The sequence below is a fragment of the Coloeus monedula genome, assembly GCF_965178545.1.
Source record: "Coloeus monedula genome assembly, chromosome: Z".
Lineage (NCBI taxonomy): Eukaryota > Metazoa > Chordata > Aves > Passeriformes > Corvidae > Coloeus > Coloeus monedula.
In genome coordinates this window covers 35550341-35568534 of record NC_138822.1, presented here as the reverse complement: position 1 = coordinate 35568534, position 18194 = coordinate 35550341, and the positions used below count along the sequence as shown (strand labels likewise).

At 39.4% G+C, this 18194-nt stretch overlaps 1 protein-coding gene across 3 annotated transcripts in view; it reads right to left on the bottom strand.

Moving 5' to 3' along the window:
* Positions 1–18194, bottom strand: part of KDM4C (lysine demethylase 4C) — a 252854-nt gene that overhangs the window by 117419 nt on the left and 117241 nt on the right. For all 3 annotated transcript variants that reach the window (XM_082301399.1, XM_082301400.1, XM_082301401.1), the window contains exons 9-10: positions 4710–4903; positions 1236–1474 (exon numbers count right to left, since the gene is read on the bottom strand). In XM_082301399.1, the coding sequence (XP_082157525.1) occupies positions 1236–1474; positions 4710–4903 (433 nt within the window). The remainder of the gene's footprint in view (positions 1–1235; positions 1475–4709; positions 4904–18194) is intronic.

Below are 18194 nucleotides of genomic sequence, written 5' to 3'. Positions count from 1 at the left end.
TTAGTAATACAAAGACAATACTAAAATGTAATCTCTGGGCACAAACAGCACTGCCTCAGCTGAGTATAATGGACATACTAGCCAGAGGCAATGCAAAACAAACTACCTTCTTCAACATGAGTACTGGAACTTCTATCATATCTAAAAACATCCTTTTTCCTACAAAGGTCCAGGCACCACCCTTTAAGAGGACCAAGGAGAGAGGGCAGCTCTCCACTCTTCTCTACTTTTCCTTCCCTTGACAATAAACACAGAATGGGTGATAACTAAGTACTACTTTCTCTGTGGTCATGAACATTCAAAACTTCTATCAAAAGCTGTGGGAAGATGTAAAGCAATAGCACCTTTAAAAAAAATATATTATTAAAACAGACCTGGAAATGCTTTAATAGAGCACCAGATAACTCATGCAGAGGAATTTTTTACCTTCCATATTGCAGCATCTTGTTATCTTTATGTGAATCGATCATGGTGGTGATCACCTCCAAATAAGCCTAAACATAACCACTAATATTCACAATAATGAAAATACTTTCTATATGCAATTTGAAAGTAAATTTTCAGTAGGAACGTAGAACAAAATGGCACCACTTCTAAACTTGAAGTTAAAATTGCACTTTGCCTCATGAACAGGAATGGGGAACTATATTGGAACTACAATGGAATGTGAAATAGAATAAATTAAGTCCAGAATAGACCAACTCTATTAGCAAAAAATGGTTGTGGCAGGAAAAAAAAAACTTTGCCTTGACAAGAACTTTATAACTTGCACTGTCAGACAGCTCCAGAGGAAATGAAATCTGGTGTCTCAAAATAGAGCATGTTTGTGTATAGAACAAAAATATAGGTATAGAACACTCCTAATTAGCATCATGTAAATACATGTAGCATACTCGCAAGCATATACATTCTGTACTGTTTGAGTAGTGTTAACACATTCTGCATTATTTCCATATCAAAAACACTTTAACACAAATGAGTCCACTGAAGAAATAAAATTTACAAAACCTCATTCTTTTTGCTCCTTTAAAAAACAATTAAAAGAGTTCGGTGGTATTACTCTCAACTCAGAGTATAAGCTTTGGTCTTTTTCTTACTGAATATCAATCTTCTCTGCATAAATAACTCTCTATGCAAGTATTTTCGTACTCTAAATACTTCCATTTAACATCCACTAATTTGTGGCATTAGAGTATAAACAGGCTACGACTTACATGTGAAAGTGCTTATCTCACCTGCAACCTTGACATGATCCAATAAATGTTGATCCAGATGCATTCTACTACTGTTTTCTTCTTCCCCAGAAGGCACTCCTGTGTTTACCACTCTCATTTTTTTTTCAGGTTGTTCACTGACCTTGAAGCCATCAGTAGCTGCTTCAGTCACTATGATTTCTGCATCAGCTACCATAGCAGATACTCTCTTGTCCTCTGGAGTTTTAAGCCTTTTAGATCGAGATCTGGTGTGCTGGAAGCTGTTATAGGAGATATTGCTGTCAGAGTAGAAAGTCTGTCTTGGATAAGATAAAACATCTACCAATATATGTCCCTTTCACCTGCTTAAAGTGGTAAAAAACTGACAATTTTTCATCTTTTTTGTGTTGAGATAGTGCTACAATTTATTAAGTGATAGATTAACAATTGATTGGATTTAACCTTCTAATCTTTTATCACCATTCTATAGCAAATTTGTTAAACTCTAAAAGTAAAACAGTCTTTAAGTAACTATTTCTTAACTAGCACCCAAACAGGCTTTTTAATAAATCATTATTTTGAACCCAAAAAAGAACTACTCTTACAAGAGTAATGAAGACGAAACTCTTTCAGTAGCAGTAAAATCAGGATATTTCCAAACCCTCATGCTAATTAAACACTAAACTGAATAACCACATAAAAGCTGATCTGTTTGGAAGTTTTCAAATGAGTTTTAACACAACCAACAAGCATCCGGAAAAGGTAAAAATTATGATCACAAAATATTTTGAAAGGCTACAATATCAAGCAATATATATAATTATTCTGTGTTAAAAAAAATAAACTTGAAATTAAAGATTCAGTGTAAGTTTTTGCACCCTCAGAAGTATAAGGGAAAGCTCAAGGCAGGAGAAATGGCAAACCCATAAGAAATAGGTTCATAATTTATGTGCTCAGAATAAATACAATAGGAAATTAGTCCAGTTTCAAATCAACTATGTGACACAAAAGGAGATTTTAAAGTTATTATACAGCAGGTTTCAAAGCTCATACTACATTAGAGATAAAAGCACTACTATCACAGGTGAATTTTACAAAGTTTTAAGTGAGTTTTGCAAAGGTCTTGCATCTTAGATTCTACACATCTCCAGAAACACATTTTGCTACCCTCTAAATTTTATTCTGTGTCTACAAATGTACATCTTTCAACACACTCTTTATAAAATAGTAACTTCCAGAAAACTTGCCAAAGTATGAGACAACCATCAGTTCACATAGTAAATAACAGAAAGTATCATTACTATTTACATGCACTCATTAGATGTTATCTAGCAGCAACGTATTTCAGCCATCAATGTCAGAGTTAAGCTCTCCCTGTCACTATATTCATGAAGATTGCCATAGATGGTATTTTTATTTTCATTTTGCTGGAACTTGTATTATTCCCATAATCAAAATGATAATTTCAATTGACACATCACACTAGAAATGAAGCTGAATAAATATATTATCCTCTGCAATGTACACTGTTACCATGCCTGAACAAAAGCCGATTCAAGATTTAAACATCACTAGAATAGTGTTTATTAGCTTAGCAAAGTGCATAAATCAGCCCATGTGTTCCTGTAATAAAACTTGCAATGTGATTATTAGAAAATCTTTTGTTTTACTCAGAACCAGCTACCATAAGGGTACTACAAAATGAATTACTGCTGGTACAAGTGGGAATTTGCATTTACACTGTACAACAGATACAGGGAAACCCACTACAGGGAAAAATGGCATTCACCTAGTTAAACAACAGAATTACTCTCTCTGTGAGTCCAGGTTAGTATTATACATGTACTTATAAACTGGCTGTTCAGCTGCTTCACTGGTTGTCTTCAAGAAGTGATTCTACCTCACAAACTACCCTTACCCAGAACAAACTCGGTGTTCTATTTTCAGTAACAATATCCCACTACAGTGCCAGTTGGTCTTTTACTTTACAGGTTGACTTTCCTATCCTTTCCTCAAAAAATACATTAACTTACAAAGAAAATGAGGAAGTTTAGTTTAAGACCAAGTTTTAAAAGCAACTACACCATAAAATTACTTGAAGAAGGAAAAAGATCTTTAAAAAATCAGTATTATCTCCAACTCAAAAAACTGCACTACACAAGTAAGGAGATACCAAAAGAAATGCCCACCTCTGGCTAGAAATTAAGTAGATATTTTGTTAGATAATGAAGAAGAAAATCCATAAAGATCCTGTTAAGTAAGACAGGAAAGCACAACCATACAAAAAATGTTTGTGCAATGCAAACAAAAACCATAATGCACCTCAAGAAAATAGCTACGGAACTGCTTTAATAGGTCAAAGCTTTTACAGTTTCAGTGACAAGCTGAGAAACTTTATCCTCTTAATTTTCTTAGTGGTGTGAGCACCACCAGCTGAGACTTAGACCTTGTTATCATCTGCCACTGACCTGTGGTAGACAAAGACAGGTTTTGGCTGCAGCACTGCGAGAGCACAACAAATAGGCAGTGGCATCTTCTTAAAGTTAAATAGGAAGTGAGTGGTAAGACTGTTACTAGAGACTTCAAACAGCTGGAGGGATTCTGTCACAGCTTTTTGATAAGATTTTCCTGTTTAACCTTTACCTCAGCTCTTAGGAGTCTTCTTCCTTGTTTTTTGGTTGCAGTGATCACTAGAAACAATGGCAAGCATCCACACCTTGAAAATTTTACTGGAATAACTTTTACTAAAGAAAGATTTTAAATGCAACACTTGAATCCATTTTGTTGTTCTCCATAACCATTAACTTTAGCTACACACAACTTATAAGTTAAATTAATTTTTCACAATCACTCTAAAAAAAAAGACTGCCTTGTGTCCAAGTCCATCTTAATACAGAAAACAGAAAAAACATTTTCGTCTAATTTAAGTGAATTAAAACAAAACATGTGACATGGTTTAAGCCCAGTTGGAAGTTAAAATCCATGCAGCCATTCCTCTCCCTCCAGCCCCTCCAGTGAGAGACAGAGACACAGAGAGAGAGAGAGAGAGAGAGAGAGAGAAGACAGAGATTATGGGTTGAGAGCAATTTACTGAAAACAGCAATGAAGTAAGAAAATTAACAGAAACAGCAACAATACTAATAACAACAGTTTATATAAGCAGGTGACTATACACAAAATGCTCATTGAGTCAAATCAACCCAACCCGGAGCAATGAGGCTTTCCAAAACAAAAGGGCATTATGGCCCCCAGGCCCTGGCACACATCACACCCCCTCCCTTCTCAGAAATGAGAATCCCTTACTTCTGTGCCCCGGCAGTGACCCGTGTGTGATAGAGAACAATGCAGGCACACCCACGCAGCTCCAAGCCCCACCCCCTCACTGCTACTATGAGAAAATAAAATCTGATGTGGCCAAAACTAAGACAGCATTAGAGGAAGTGGCCAAAAGGAAACAAAAAGGACATTGCCATCCTATTAAAGACAATTAAATAGACAGTAAAGAAACATAAATACCTCTTGGGAACGTTCTGTACTTTCCTTCTTCTCTGCAGCCAGATCTTTACTTCAGGCGTTGACTCAGGAGTTGGTTTTGTATGATCAATGGTATATAAATCCTTGCCCTGTTTCCACAGCTGGTATCTGTCTGGTTGAAACTTCCTCACAAAGACATCCATGGATATTGACACCATGTCTCTCCTACAAGTGCACTGCAAGACAAGAAAGGAATTTGTAAGTGATAAGTACTGGAATATGCCACAGTTTGCAGTTTTAAAAGTCCAGAACAGAAATTTCCACATGTAAAATCCAATTCTACTTTAATCAATATTTTCCTCTTTCCATTGTCCTCAATTTTCAAGAGGAAAGGATTACTCAAGAGAAAACACTATCTGAACAAATGTGTCACAATAGGATTCCCAAAAGTACTTAAGGACACTCCATTGTTTCATTAACTCCTAAGGGTTAAAACCAAAAAGAAACAATAGCATTTCTTTCCGCTCTATTAGCTGGTTTTGATAATTTTAAGCAAACTGCCATGCTAAATCCAGAGACTGCACACTCCAGAGACTGCAGACTCCTGAGACTGCACATCCAGAGACTGTCCAGAGGCAGTGACATCGCAATTTTACTTTTAAAAATAGCTCATATAGTATCCTGTTCACTCAAAGGTCTTTACAGGCATTTACAGTCCCAGCACCCAACTCTTCAAAACATAAATGCATACAAGTACCACATCAAGTTATAGTTTTGCCCATTTTTTTTCTACAAAGAGTAAAAAGGAAGCAAGAGAGGGGAGTATTATGTCTAAGGTCTGGAAGGGTGTGCTATATCCATGTAATCCGATCCACTGTACAGTGCAGACCCTAAAATCTCATGTAGTACTTTCCTCATCAACTTAAATCTAACCCCTGATTTTAATTCCCTAAAGAATTTTTGCATTGTTTTTCTTATGCATCTGAGTGGAATATTTTAGACGTATTTGAATAGAATCTTAATAGTCATGAAAATGCAAAGGAGCCTCCACTTGAAATACTGTAGATGCTGAGTCAATTTTTAGACTAAAGTCATTGTGCTCAATACTCAAAAATACTTAACAGTAGGAGACTATATTAAGTAAATCAATATGTCGACAGCAGATAAACTATCATAGTGGGTTAACCCTGGTTGACTGCCAGGTGTCCATAAACTTGTTCTCCCATTTCCCTTCCTCAGCAAGACAGGGGGAGAAAATAAGATGAAAAATGTCACAGGTTGAGATAAGGACAGGCAGATCACTGACGAATTACCATCTTTGACTTCTCTTGAGGAAATTCTATTAATTTAATGCCAATTAATAAGAGATTATGACTGAGAAATGTGAAAAAAACTGAAACCCTTCCCTCACACCCATTTTTTAAGGCTTTACTTCACTCCTGACTGCTGTCTGCAGGGATGTTTCTTTCACATATTCCTCACTTCTTTCTCCCACAGCTGCTGCAGAGTGATTTTTATTCATTCCAAATTCACTATCATATGAATGCCACCAGAGTCGCTGACAGGCTCAGCTTCATGCAGCAGTAGGTTCATTTTGGAGTCAGTTGCATTTGGCTCTGTCCAGTGCGTGGACTCGTGATCTGTTCTGACATTAGCAACTCCTGAAGCAACCCTACACTACTAAAACCTTGCCACAAAAACCTTAGCAAATTTTTTTCAAATTGAAAGCAAATTGATTGGCTAAAACATAGTCTTACATTAAAAAACTTTGGAAGAACTTCGCTATAGCTAAATAACTCCGCTAAAGCACAGAACTGAGACAGTATTTTCTTTCAGGTAAGAAGAGATGTATCGAAAAACCTGGTAAATGCATGGCCTGGCTTCATGGTTTACTACAACTAGTTTTATTACATTTTTTTAAACAAGCTGAAACACACAAAGGACTGAATGCAACTTTCCTACTAGCTAGGTTTCTGTGAAGTGAATGCAAATTTCTTTATCTACTATTTCCATCTATCATTTCTAGTTCACCCTTCTTCCTCTTGAAATTCATAAGATACATAATGAAAAAGCATCTGAGATGCGTTAAAAATGCTTGCTTTCCTTTCAGTATGTCAACATTGATATGCTGCATACTCACAACACTGCCATCTAATGGAGGATGGAATGGAAAGAAGGAAAAAAAATTCAACACAGAAATTGTAATTTTATGCAGCTGCCTTTAATTATAGTTTTTATCCAAAATACATCTGAATGCTCCCTTTTCAAACAATATGCATATACACACTTATATATACACTCTGAAAAAAACTCAAACATATTTGAAATAGTATGTTTCATTCAGAGAATCCTTGACTGATCACAAAGAACAGTAAAAAAAAAGCAATGAAGACACTCCTGTATACTGGAAACATGCACAGAAGTCCACAGTAATATTTTTAAATTTTAAAATTGAAATTTGTAACATAAACACAAGCAACAGTGGATTTTTCTCTCCTTTCAATGCACAAAATGTTTTTACATTTAGGCCCTGTTGCAACAGACCAATAAGAAATTAAAGAAAAAATTTTGCTGTTAAACACCAAGACTTCCAGTGCCTTGAGAGAAAATAATTACTTAAGTAAACACTGATGCATTAAGGAAGAAAATACATGAAGAAATAAAATGTATTCTGTGATGGAATGATAATAAGATACTAAAAGACAAAATATATCACATCTAAATGGGACACAATTTCTGTCTTCAGTAATTTTCGATCAGTTTACACTTCATTTTAATAGAACTACTGCAAAAGAATTAACAAACCCAGGCAGGTATTAGAAATAGAGTAAATTTTTTTTTAAGTTTTCAAACTTTTAAAACACACTTTTGAGTAAAAAGTAATGGAGTAACATCATGCTCAAAACTATCACTGCCTGAAAAAACAGAAGACAAGCTTCTAGGCACTGAAGGGTAGAAATACTTCGAAGTATCATATCAGACAACATGAGCAGGTATGTTCTGAAAATAATTTCTACTCCTATTTCCTTGAATGATTCAAGAAAAAAAAAGAAAAACACCACAAACACAAAAACTGTTGCTCTGATAAATAATCTGGAGGATCTTTCATTCTTCTTGGTGGTGGTGGTGGGGTGGTGGTGATGGTTTACTGTTTTTAATTCATTTCTCTTTTGACTGGCTTGTAGCTGGCAGTTATGTCGCTTACTGCTCCCAACTTGAAAAAGGGACGGAAACATTCTGTCTAAAATTAAACTAAATGTCCTGCTGTTGAAGAAGGCTCTCAGGACAACACAAAACTGGCATGTTCCTGTCTACTAAAGTACTCATAGCGATTTTTTTTTTTTAAACTTGTGATATTTTTTAAAGTAAATGCAAAATCAAAGCAGTTGGACTACCATGTAAAAGGCAGCTGATGTTGCCATCAATAAATGTCACAGCCTTTGTACTGGAAACAATCATTTTCTATATGCAATAGAATTAGTTTGATACTTTTCAATCAAAGGCTAGGATGAGAAGCAGAATACTTAAGAAAATTCTTACTATTAAATTCTTATTATTAACATCATTGGTGATACCACTACTGTGATTATTATTTATCCTGCCATAAACATACAGCTTGAAGGTAAGCAGTTCAACTAAAATTTATTAGTAAGGGCAAACCTTTACAGAATGAATTGGAAGAAAAAGGTTTTAGCAGCTTTAACTAATTGGCATAAATATATGTGAGATATATTTGTGATATGAGAAAATCACCTAGGAGAAATAAACACAGCCAAAAGAATTTTTTCAAACACATGCTGTTTGTGAATGGAAAAGAGAATAAATATTTTATAGTTAAAAAAAAATAAATAATTTCTTTTTTTTTCCATTTTGGACTCTGATTCAGGAAAATAATAAGGAATATACAACAAACTTCTAGACTTATACATATTAGACACAAGCACATTCTAAAATACCTGAAGTACCTAAGAACAGTCATTATAAAACATTTTATTTCATTAGGAGCCAAGTGCACGACTTATGGGTCTTTCTAGCCTTTCATCGTTAATATTTAATATTTAATATTAACGATGAAGAGCTCTTTCATAACATGAATTACTGGATTTTTAAAACTAACATAAAAATACTCCATCTGTAGAGTATATCATATTTTGCTGCAACAGAAAGCAAACAGATGGTTTATTATTATTTGATTAGTAGTACCGGAGTAGTATTACTTAGTGCCATAGTTTTAAGCATCGAAATGTATGTCCAGAGTCAAGTCTTTGTGATCTGCATTTTTATATTTTAGTTCAATGAAGTACACCTCTGATGTACCTTGTAAGATAAGAACGGATGTCTTTGTTCACAAAAGCACATTCTCCACCAAAACATTAGCTGTTACACTACTTAGTGTGTTAAAATATTTAACACACAAAGCTTTAAATGTCTAAGGATTTTGAACATTTTGCACTAAGTATTGGATTTTGTTAACTAAAATGGGATTTTCATTATATCTGGAACCTATTTTAGTTTAAAGTCTTCCAGCGTTTTAATTTGAAGAATAGTAGTACTTCATTAGGCTATTTTTTTTCCTTCACTTACATAATCACATAATCATTTCAGAAAGAAAGCATCACCTAATTCACATTGCAACTGCACAATGTAGGTAAACTACACACCTGTGGAACATCACGTGGAGGCTACCTGTCACAGGAAACCATGGAAAGTTCTCTTCTTTGTAAAGAGAGAAAGGATTTTTACAAAACAGTTACAAAAGCAACAAATTAGCAGGATGAGGCAAGCATAAGGCTGATAACTTTCTTCACATTCTGCAAGTCTCAATCCACAAAGCATGTCCTAAAATTATTTAATCAAGCTATTTTTCAGTGATACTCCTTCCTAAGTGATTATAATGACTAAAGCTTTCCTCAGAGAACAGTGGCAATGGCGTATCTATTGCAAACAAACATTTTAAATACTTTAGATTCTTCTTACCAGCTTCAACTACACACAATAGTTTATTTCATGCACTATATCCCACTCTTGCAATACTTTAAATGAACCATGTCCAAACAATGTAAAAAATGCGTTTTGATAGAAAACATTTTAAAGATGCCGTGACTGGAACTGCTTCTTGTGGACTACCTGTAGAAGTGCTTGATAGGTACTGTTTACTAGGAGGACAGCATTTAATAAATCTTGGTAACAGTAACTGTCCTTTGCTATAGAATCAGGCTGTAATGTACTTTCACACTAACCTTCTTGCAACTTGTAAGCAGTGTTGCAACTTTGATAGCAGTTAGCCATCTGTAGGAGCATTGAGAAAGCAAGCTTTCTTTTGGTAAATCAAGGACACTACACTCCCCTGACACATCCAGTCACACATAACAAAAACGCAAATGCAAAACACCACTCTTTAAGGTCCTTTTTATATTACAGAAAAAAATTCCTACTAAACTCATTATTGGTATTCATATATGCATAAGCAAACAGTCGGAAATATTTTTTAAATGGTTCGATATTAAATACAAAATAGTGCCTTTTTTCCTTAATTCCTATTTCTAATTTATTTTACACTTACACATAATGCCACCTACACATTCCTACAATAAAAGATTCAGTTTGTGTTATGTAGAATTTATTCTATCAGCATCAGCTGCCATTGCAAAAATGTGGTCATTTTACTCCCATTCCGTCAAAAGCTGGACAACAGTAACAGTGTGACAAGACACAACTAAAGGAACCTCATATTTTCTTAAATATTCCACCTCACAACCCTTCTTCCTCTTTATCCTTCACTGGTATCTTTAACGGCACTACTCTTACTACTTGAAAGATTAAGTCACTAGCTATCCAAGTTTTTTTCTTTAGTCCGATTTCAGTCTGTATTTCTAGCCTGACTCCTTCTCCTCCTTCGCTCACATTCACTTCTCTGTCCACCCCTGATTCCTTCTACAAAAGAAAGAGCCTTTACCTCTCTGCTTCGTGTCCTTCTCTTAGCTCTCTATTCTTTCCTTTCTTAGTACCTTTGGATTTCACTTTCTCAGATCCATAAAATGACAGCTTCTCTTCCATGTCTTGAACTGCCTACCAATTCCTGTATTTTAAAATGGAATGATTCTGAACATGTGAAATTAGAATTTATTTTGAAGAAATTAATCTCTAGCTGCAGCAGACCAGAATTAACCAATTCTTTAATAGTTCCTAAAAGTAAGAAAACAGTCTGTGCAATTACATCTGTGTATATATATTTAAACGTATATATATAATTATAAACATTAACTTGTAGTTATGCAATACCTAAAACTGACACATTACCATGTCACTTATCTTGTTCATACAAACATTACATTCATCATCATGGACTTACTAACAGAAAGTTTACTATCATCAAACATAAAAAAGAAATTCACAAATGACCCAAGTACAGTAATTCTGATAAACTGCATTATTCTTAGCTCACTAATTACAGCCAAGAGAGAGATGTAACATATTGTAGGGTAAGAAGACAATGTAACAGGATACCTATTCCTTCTCTATTCTCAAGAAATCAAAAGAAAATCAATAGGATATCAATTTTAAAATTGTAATCTAAACATACCACCTGGGGAAAACCTCAAATTAGAACTTGACATATTGCAGATTAAAGGGGAAGACACACACCTCGTATAAGTAAATGGGCTGAGAAATAGGAGGGTTTTTTTTTTTGTATAGTTATTTATCAGTTAAAATAAACTGTTGCTCCACTGGATTATTTAAGGCCATTTTCTGGCACAATTAGTCTGTGTACCCTAATATCTCCAGTTAGTGTGACATAGCAACTCAAATTATTGTTGGGACTTTCAGAAGTCATTTTTAAATTCAGGTTTGGGTTTAACAATAATTGAAGATTAATGGCAATATAACCAGATGAGTATATGGAATTTTTTTCCCATGCAACGCAAATTTTTAGAGAGCTCCAAGTCTAGTTGCCACTATTAAAAACTATGGTTGCATTTACATATGGTAATGTTGACAGACCGATCACGTTGAAAACTGAAACACTATTATTGTATAAACCTTAGAACTGTTGGGCATTCCTCACTGTTGTCTTAAACACATGACAGAAAATGGAGTAGTGACTTGTCCCTATATTAATAAAATTATAAATTATTTTTCAAGTTCAGAAAATATTTTTCTCTAAGTATTTGGAAAGTGTTCTAAAATTTCATTTCATATTTTTCTCAGGTTTCGCCTTTTAGCACCTAGTTCATTGTATTAACGGATGCTAAAGCCAGCAAATTAATATTATCAATGGTAAATCACAATACATAATGACTTCTGTCTGAGGGAAGGAAAAGAATGAAATTAAATTCCCAGCTAAGTCTCATGTGAAGCATGTAAAACTCCATCACATTCATTAAGTTTCTCTAAGGCATATGATATATTCTTGCAAAAGCTTGGCTAATTTTTTTCAGGACTTAGATGCCCAAAATTCATCACTCATGTATATCTTGTAGCTTCTGTAAATCCTCAGTCAAACAGCAGGATGAATTAACCAGTTTTCTTTATACATCAATAATCTCACTGCTTGATCTGGTAAGCATTATTCATAACTGAAAATTCACAGATGATAAGACTACAAAAATAAAGACCAAACAGATTTATTCTAGATTTTCAATCTACTGAAATTTTTTTTGACCAAAATGACTCTTCCATCAAGTTTAAGGCACCTCCTTTGTACTTTTGCTCAGCAAAGTAGAAAAATATTTAGAAAACCTATATACCTTCCAATAAATAATGAAAAAAGGTGTAGTTTTAAACAACTTCCTTCCAAGAATTTCAGAATGCTTTGCAAATATTTGTGTTTCTTCGTCATAACACAGAAGAAACCAGACTAAAGAAAGGCTTATTTATGGTCACAAGGCAAGCCACCGTCAGCACTGACACTGGAATATATTCGACCTTCAGTTTCCTGCTCCAGATGTAAATCCTGATCTCTAGACTGAAGAGAGGAAAAAGCAATCATTTTTTCTGTTCTTAAAATAATTTTTTTCAAGACTCTCCCACCATTCAAATTCTATTAAAGAGTAAGTAAAACAAGAGCAGAAAAACATTAGTAAAAAAAATTATGGGGTCCTACAATGTATTTTAAAAGGTAATAAAACATCAAAATTTTTTAATAATTTGCAGCTCTTTATGTAGCTTACCCCTTAACCAAAGATGGAAAGGAAAGAAACTAGCTATGTCATGTTCTACATAACATTACATTCTATTTATATCTAAACTAAGTAAGCAAAAAAGTACTGCGATATCAAAAAAAAACCCTAAACAACAAAATTTAAACGAAACAAAAACAACAACAAACCACAACAAAAACACACACTCACAAAATGAAAAAAAAAAAACAAAAAACAAACCAAACCACGCTCAAAAATCCCATAGCGCCAGCCCTCAACAAAAAAGAGGCAAACCTGCCAGGAACAATGCAAAGAAAAAGCAAGAGTTTCTGTCAGTGATAAGTACACCATGTGGCTGAGAACAGTGCTGTGTTGAGACTGTTTTGAGACACTGGGAAGAGAGACTTTGTAACACAGGTTGTCCAGGTCTGAGAAGGTAGTAGAGGGAGAGAAAGTAGTACAAAATATCAGTAAGACAGGAACTGCAGAATCCTGTACAACTTTTTCCTCCAATAAATAAAAACTGCTTGCAAACCCCATTTTTCCAGTGAAGACACAAACACCCTCTTGCTATAAGCCATCTTGTAGGCCTATGAACTAAACTCCTCAAATGTTCCCATCAGGGTAGTGAAGTGGCAAGCTGAGCACAAAAACAGTAACAACATTTAAGAATGAAATCTACTCACAACAAAACATAATGGCTACTATCTTGGAACACAAGGTTCAACTATTAAAGCTGCTCAAATATACAAACTGCGAAAATAGGAATCAAAGAAGTGAAACCACAGCATTATGTATTTTACCTACCACACAGAGAAAAGAGTAACTAAGCCAAACAAAAATTCATTGAATGAAGTATGCATTCAAAACAGAGTGAAACTACCCCTAGACATTTTTGGAAGAAATAAGAGTACGTTTCTGTTGACTAAAGCTCTCGAACAAAAAACCCGACACACTGATGGGAAGCGAAGTCCCTTTTAGCAAGCCCTGGGTTATCAACAAATACATCATTGTCACTGAAGATCCTAGAGAAACATCTGCCACCAGTCATGGAAAATTGAACTCATTCCTAAAAAATATGAGTTTCCAACCAACAAATATGATAGACAAACAGAAAAGCTCAATGTAAATAGAGACTGCATTCAATTTAAACTCTAATGAAAAAAAATGACAGACCATTCAAAGCAACAGAATTTCTTTTCACTCAAGCAAAGAAAGAAACAAAGAAAAAATTATATTAACAATGCAGGCTTTTCCCTTCCCTCCTTTTTGTCAAATAGGGTTTTTTTAAATCACTCACCCTGAGTTCCTCTCATAAAGCTTTCATGAAAATGTATTTAAATCATCCTTATTATTAACTGTCACCAAGCTACTGTAGTGCTGCATGCTACCTGGAGTCCTATAATCTTTAACATTAGATCTTTATTGCAAAAGATGTGCTTTAATTTTAAATGAGCTAAGACAAATTTGCTGCCTCAATGTAAAGTTCTGCAGGACACAGGAAACAACCTTTATCACCAGTTAGTTAGTAGGTTAAAAATGCCTTGTCTCAAACAGGATTTACATTTAGATGGACAAATTGTGGTACTTAACACAAAATGCGCAACTTTCTTAGTGAAGAGAGTCTCACTCATCAAAAGATTGCATTTTCAATATGTATATATTTATATATATATATACTTATCTATATAAAATATACTAGAGAACAATTGCTTTGTTTCACCCTGCAGAGAATATGACTGAATCCCAAACTCCTTCACCATTCTGCCTTTGAGAAGAACGAAAATTAAGTTCTACATTCCTGTTCTTCTTTCCTCTGCTCTCCCTTGAAGGAAAAGATAGTATTTCCCCCTTCATTGTACCTTTTAACCTAGACATTCTTACTATTGCCTCATCACTTGTGTTTTCCAAAACTCTTTTAACGATTTTATTTAAATGGCTGGAGAAAGGGGCCAACAGGAACCTCATGCAGTAACAAAGGAGACTCCAAACACTGCGCCTGGGGAGGAATAACCCCATGAACCAACACTGGCTTGGCCAGAAAGGCCCAGGAAGAACACAGGCCAGCAGTGACTGCCCCAGTGCCCTGCCAGGGTCACTGGAAGTGCTGCCAGGCAGACAGGGAGGGATCCCACCCTCTCCCCTGCCTGGTGAGGCCACACCTGGAGTGCTGTGCCCAGCTCTGGGCTCTCCAGCCCAGGAGACATGAGGAGCTACTGGAGAGAGCCCAGGGAGGGGCCACAAACACGGTGAAGGAACTGGAGTGTCTCTCCTATGAGGGAAAGCTGAGACAGCTCGGACAGTTCTCCCTGGAGAAGGCACAGCAGCACCAGACACACCACAGGACAAACTGGGGGGTTTAAGGCCACCAAAAGACGTCTGACAGCTGTGGAGCAGGGGCTTTCCCCCTCTGGGATGTTTGTCGCGCTCACCAGGCCGGGTGCCAGAGGCTCCTGAACCTGCACACTTGGCCCAGTGAGAGGGCTTCAGCAGGACCCTGGCCCTGCACTGGCAGTGCCCCACGGCACCACTGAGGGCTCCCAGCCACTTCCTCCTTCCCTGACCGCCTCCTGCAGGTACCCTGTGCCAGCTGAGTCCCACTGGCCGGGCGGGAGCAGTGTGGAAGGGGGGTTTCTCCTGGAATGGGGGGCAGCGTGCCCGGGGGAAGCGGAGGGGGGGGGGAGGCACCTGTTGGAGGCACCTGAGGGGCCGGTCGGCCACTTTCCAGTCACCTGCAAGGAGACCTTCGGGAGGCCCCTGTCTCCCCTCCCTGCCCCACAGGGAGATCTTCGGGAGGCCCCTGTCTCCTCTCCCCTCTCTGCCCTGCATTGAGACCCTTCGGGAGGCCCCTGTCTCCCCTCCCTGCCCCACAAGGAGACCTTCGGGAGGCCCCTGTCTCCCCTCCCTGCCCCACAAGGAGATCTTCGGGAGGCCCCTGTCTCCCCTCCCTGCCCCACAAGGAGACCTTCGGGAGGCCCCTGTCTCCCCTCCCTGCCCCACAAGGAGACCTTCGGGAGGCCCCTGTCTCCCCTCCGTGCCCCACAGGGAGATCTTCGGGAGGCCCCTGTCTCCTCTCCCCTCTCTGCCCTGCATTGAGACCCTTCGGGAGGCCCCTGTCTCCCCTCCGTGCCCTGGGGCCCCCTCTGCTGCCCGGTTCCTGGCGCCAGAGAAGCTCCGGCACTCCGCCCGTCTCTCGGCAGCACATGGCGCCCGGTGCCGAGGAGGCTCTGCAGGACAGCGGCTCCGCCACGGCGGCCGGGCTGTGCCCCATCTGCCTGGACGACGTGGACGACGCGGCCCACGTGGACACCTGCCTGCACACCTTCTGCTTCGGCTGCATCCGGCAGTGGGCTGCCGTGCGCGCCGCCTGCCCGCTCTGCCGCCAGCGCTTCGGCCGCATCCTGCACGCCGTCCGGGCGGACGACGACTACCAGGAGTACGTGCTCGGCCCGGCCGGCTGCCGGCAGAGCGCCGCGGCCGCGCCCAGGCTGCGCGGCACATCCCCGCACTGGCGCTACCAGCTGCGCCCCCGGCCCCGCAGCGATCCCGCTGCCGGGAGAAGGGGGCCGCCGGCGGAGGGCCGAGGCAGAGATCCGAGGACCTCTGACACCTCTGCCTGATAGGCTGCGCTCGACCGGCCCTGCCGGGGGACCTGCCATCCTCTGGGAGCGCGGCCTGCGGCCTTCATGCACTTGGAATGAATATCCAGCAGCTTTCCAGAGTGCGCGTCTCTCAAAACCACTTGGTATATTGCATGTGACCACACTAATTAGGGGGAGGTGTTACTTTATCTCTGCCTCTCTTTTTCAATACTATTATTATTAGTCATAATAGTATTGTTATTTTTTAAATTATTAAAGTGTTCTTAACCCACAAGGTTTAATCTTGTCTTTCCAATTTTCCTCCCCACTGGGGAGGGGGTGGCAAGTGGCTGCACGGAACTTAGTTGCTGGCTGGGGTTCTGCACTTCGTTGTGCTGGTGCTGGAAAATCATTGGCTTTGTGGACACTGAACGAAGATCCAGAAGCTTTTCAGAGCATGATTGTCTCAAAATCAAAGAAAGCCACTGCAGGCAATGCTTTCCAGCAGTGTCTCATCAATGTAGGAAAACAAAAGGGCAGAATGTCTGGAATGTGCTGTGAACTTTATATAAATGCTGCGACAGAGCCCCCTTAGCTCTTACTCCCCAAGCCTTCCCTCTGCAAGCACCAGAGCATGGCTGTCCAAGCCCTGTGGCCATCAGCCAGGATGCCTGACCTGAAGCAAAGCCAGGTCCACAGATACAGGCCATGCTGACAACCCTCTCCCTCCTGGTGCCTCCACAGCCAAATGAATTCGGTCAGAGCCCTCTGAGCCCTGTCAGAGCCCTCTGAGCCTTCCTCTGACACATCTGTACAGCAGCAGCCCAACTCCTCCAGCCCCAAACCCCACGGCCATGGCTGGAAGGCAGGAGAGGGCTGGATTCAGGCTTCACAAAAGGTACTGCTGGGGACCATCTGCTGACCTGCACACCTCAGCCTGGCGTTTTTTGGAGAGCAAAGCTCTAAACTCCAAGCATCCCGGGGCTTCAGGAGCCACCCAGGAAGCAAACTGCCATGCAAGCCAAGCATATCTCTGCCGTGGGCCAAAACATGGGCTTCTCACCCCTCTCCACCTCCCAGTCTTACAGGGCCCATCCCAGTCCCCCACTTTGAATCCTTTCCCCAGATACACCAGCACCAGGCTTGAACATTTCCACAAGCTCTGCAACAGTCCCCTCTTGCAGTGTTGGGGCAGCCCCACAGACTCTTGTCCCACGTCCCACATGGGTCCCCAGCCCTGCTGGCAGAGAGTCCCCACAGCCAGTGAGGCCCTGGTGCTGCATTCCTGTGGGAGCCATCTCAGCTTGGCAGGGAAGGGCCTGGGGACATCAACCTGCGAATGGCACTGGTGGTGTGTCCTGCGGCCAAAAGGCCAAGAGCCTCCTGGGGGGCACTGGGTGTGCTGCCAGCAAGACAGCCCTCTCCCCTGCCTGGTGAGGCCACACCTGGAGTGCTGTGCCCAGCTCTGGGCTCTCCAGCCCAGGAGACATGAGGAGCTACTGGAGAGAGCCCAGGGAAGGGCCACAAACACGGTGAAGGAACTGGAGTCTGTCCCCTTTGAGAAAAAGCTGACAGAGCTGGGATGGTTCAGCCTGGAGAAGAGAAGGTGCATGAGGATCTCATCACTGTTTGTAAACACCAGATGCAGGGAGTAAAGAAGAGGGACTCCTCTTGATGGAGCCTAGTGACAGAACAGGACACAATGGACACACAGTGAAATGCACTGCATTTCATTAAATTCCATTTAAGTATGAAATTAAACTTTTTCACTGTGGCAGTGGGCTTAGACTGGGCAATTGTCCATA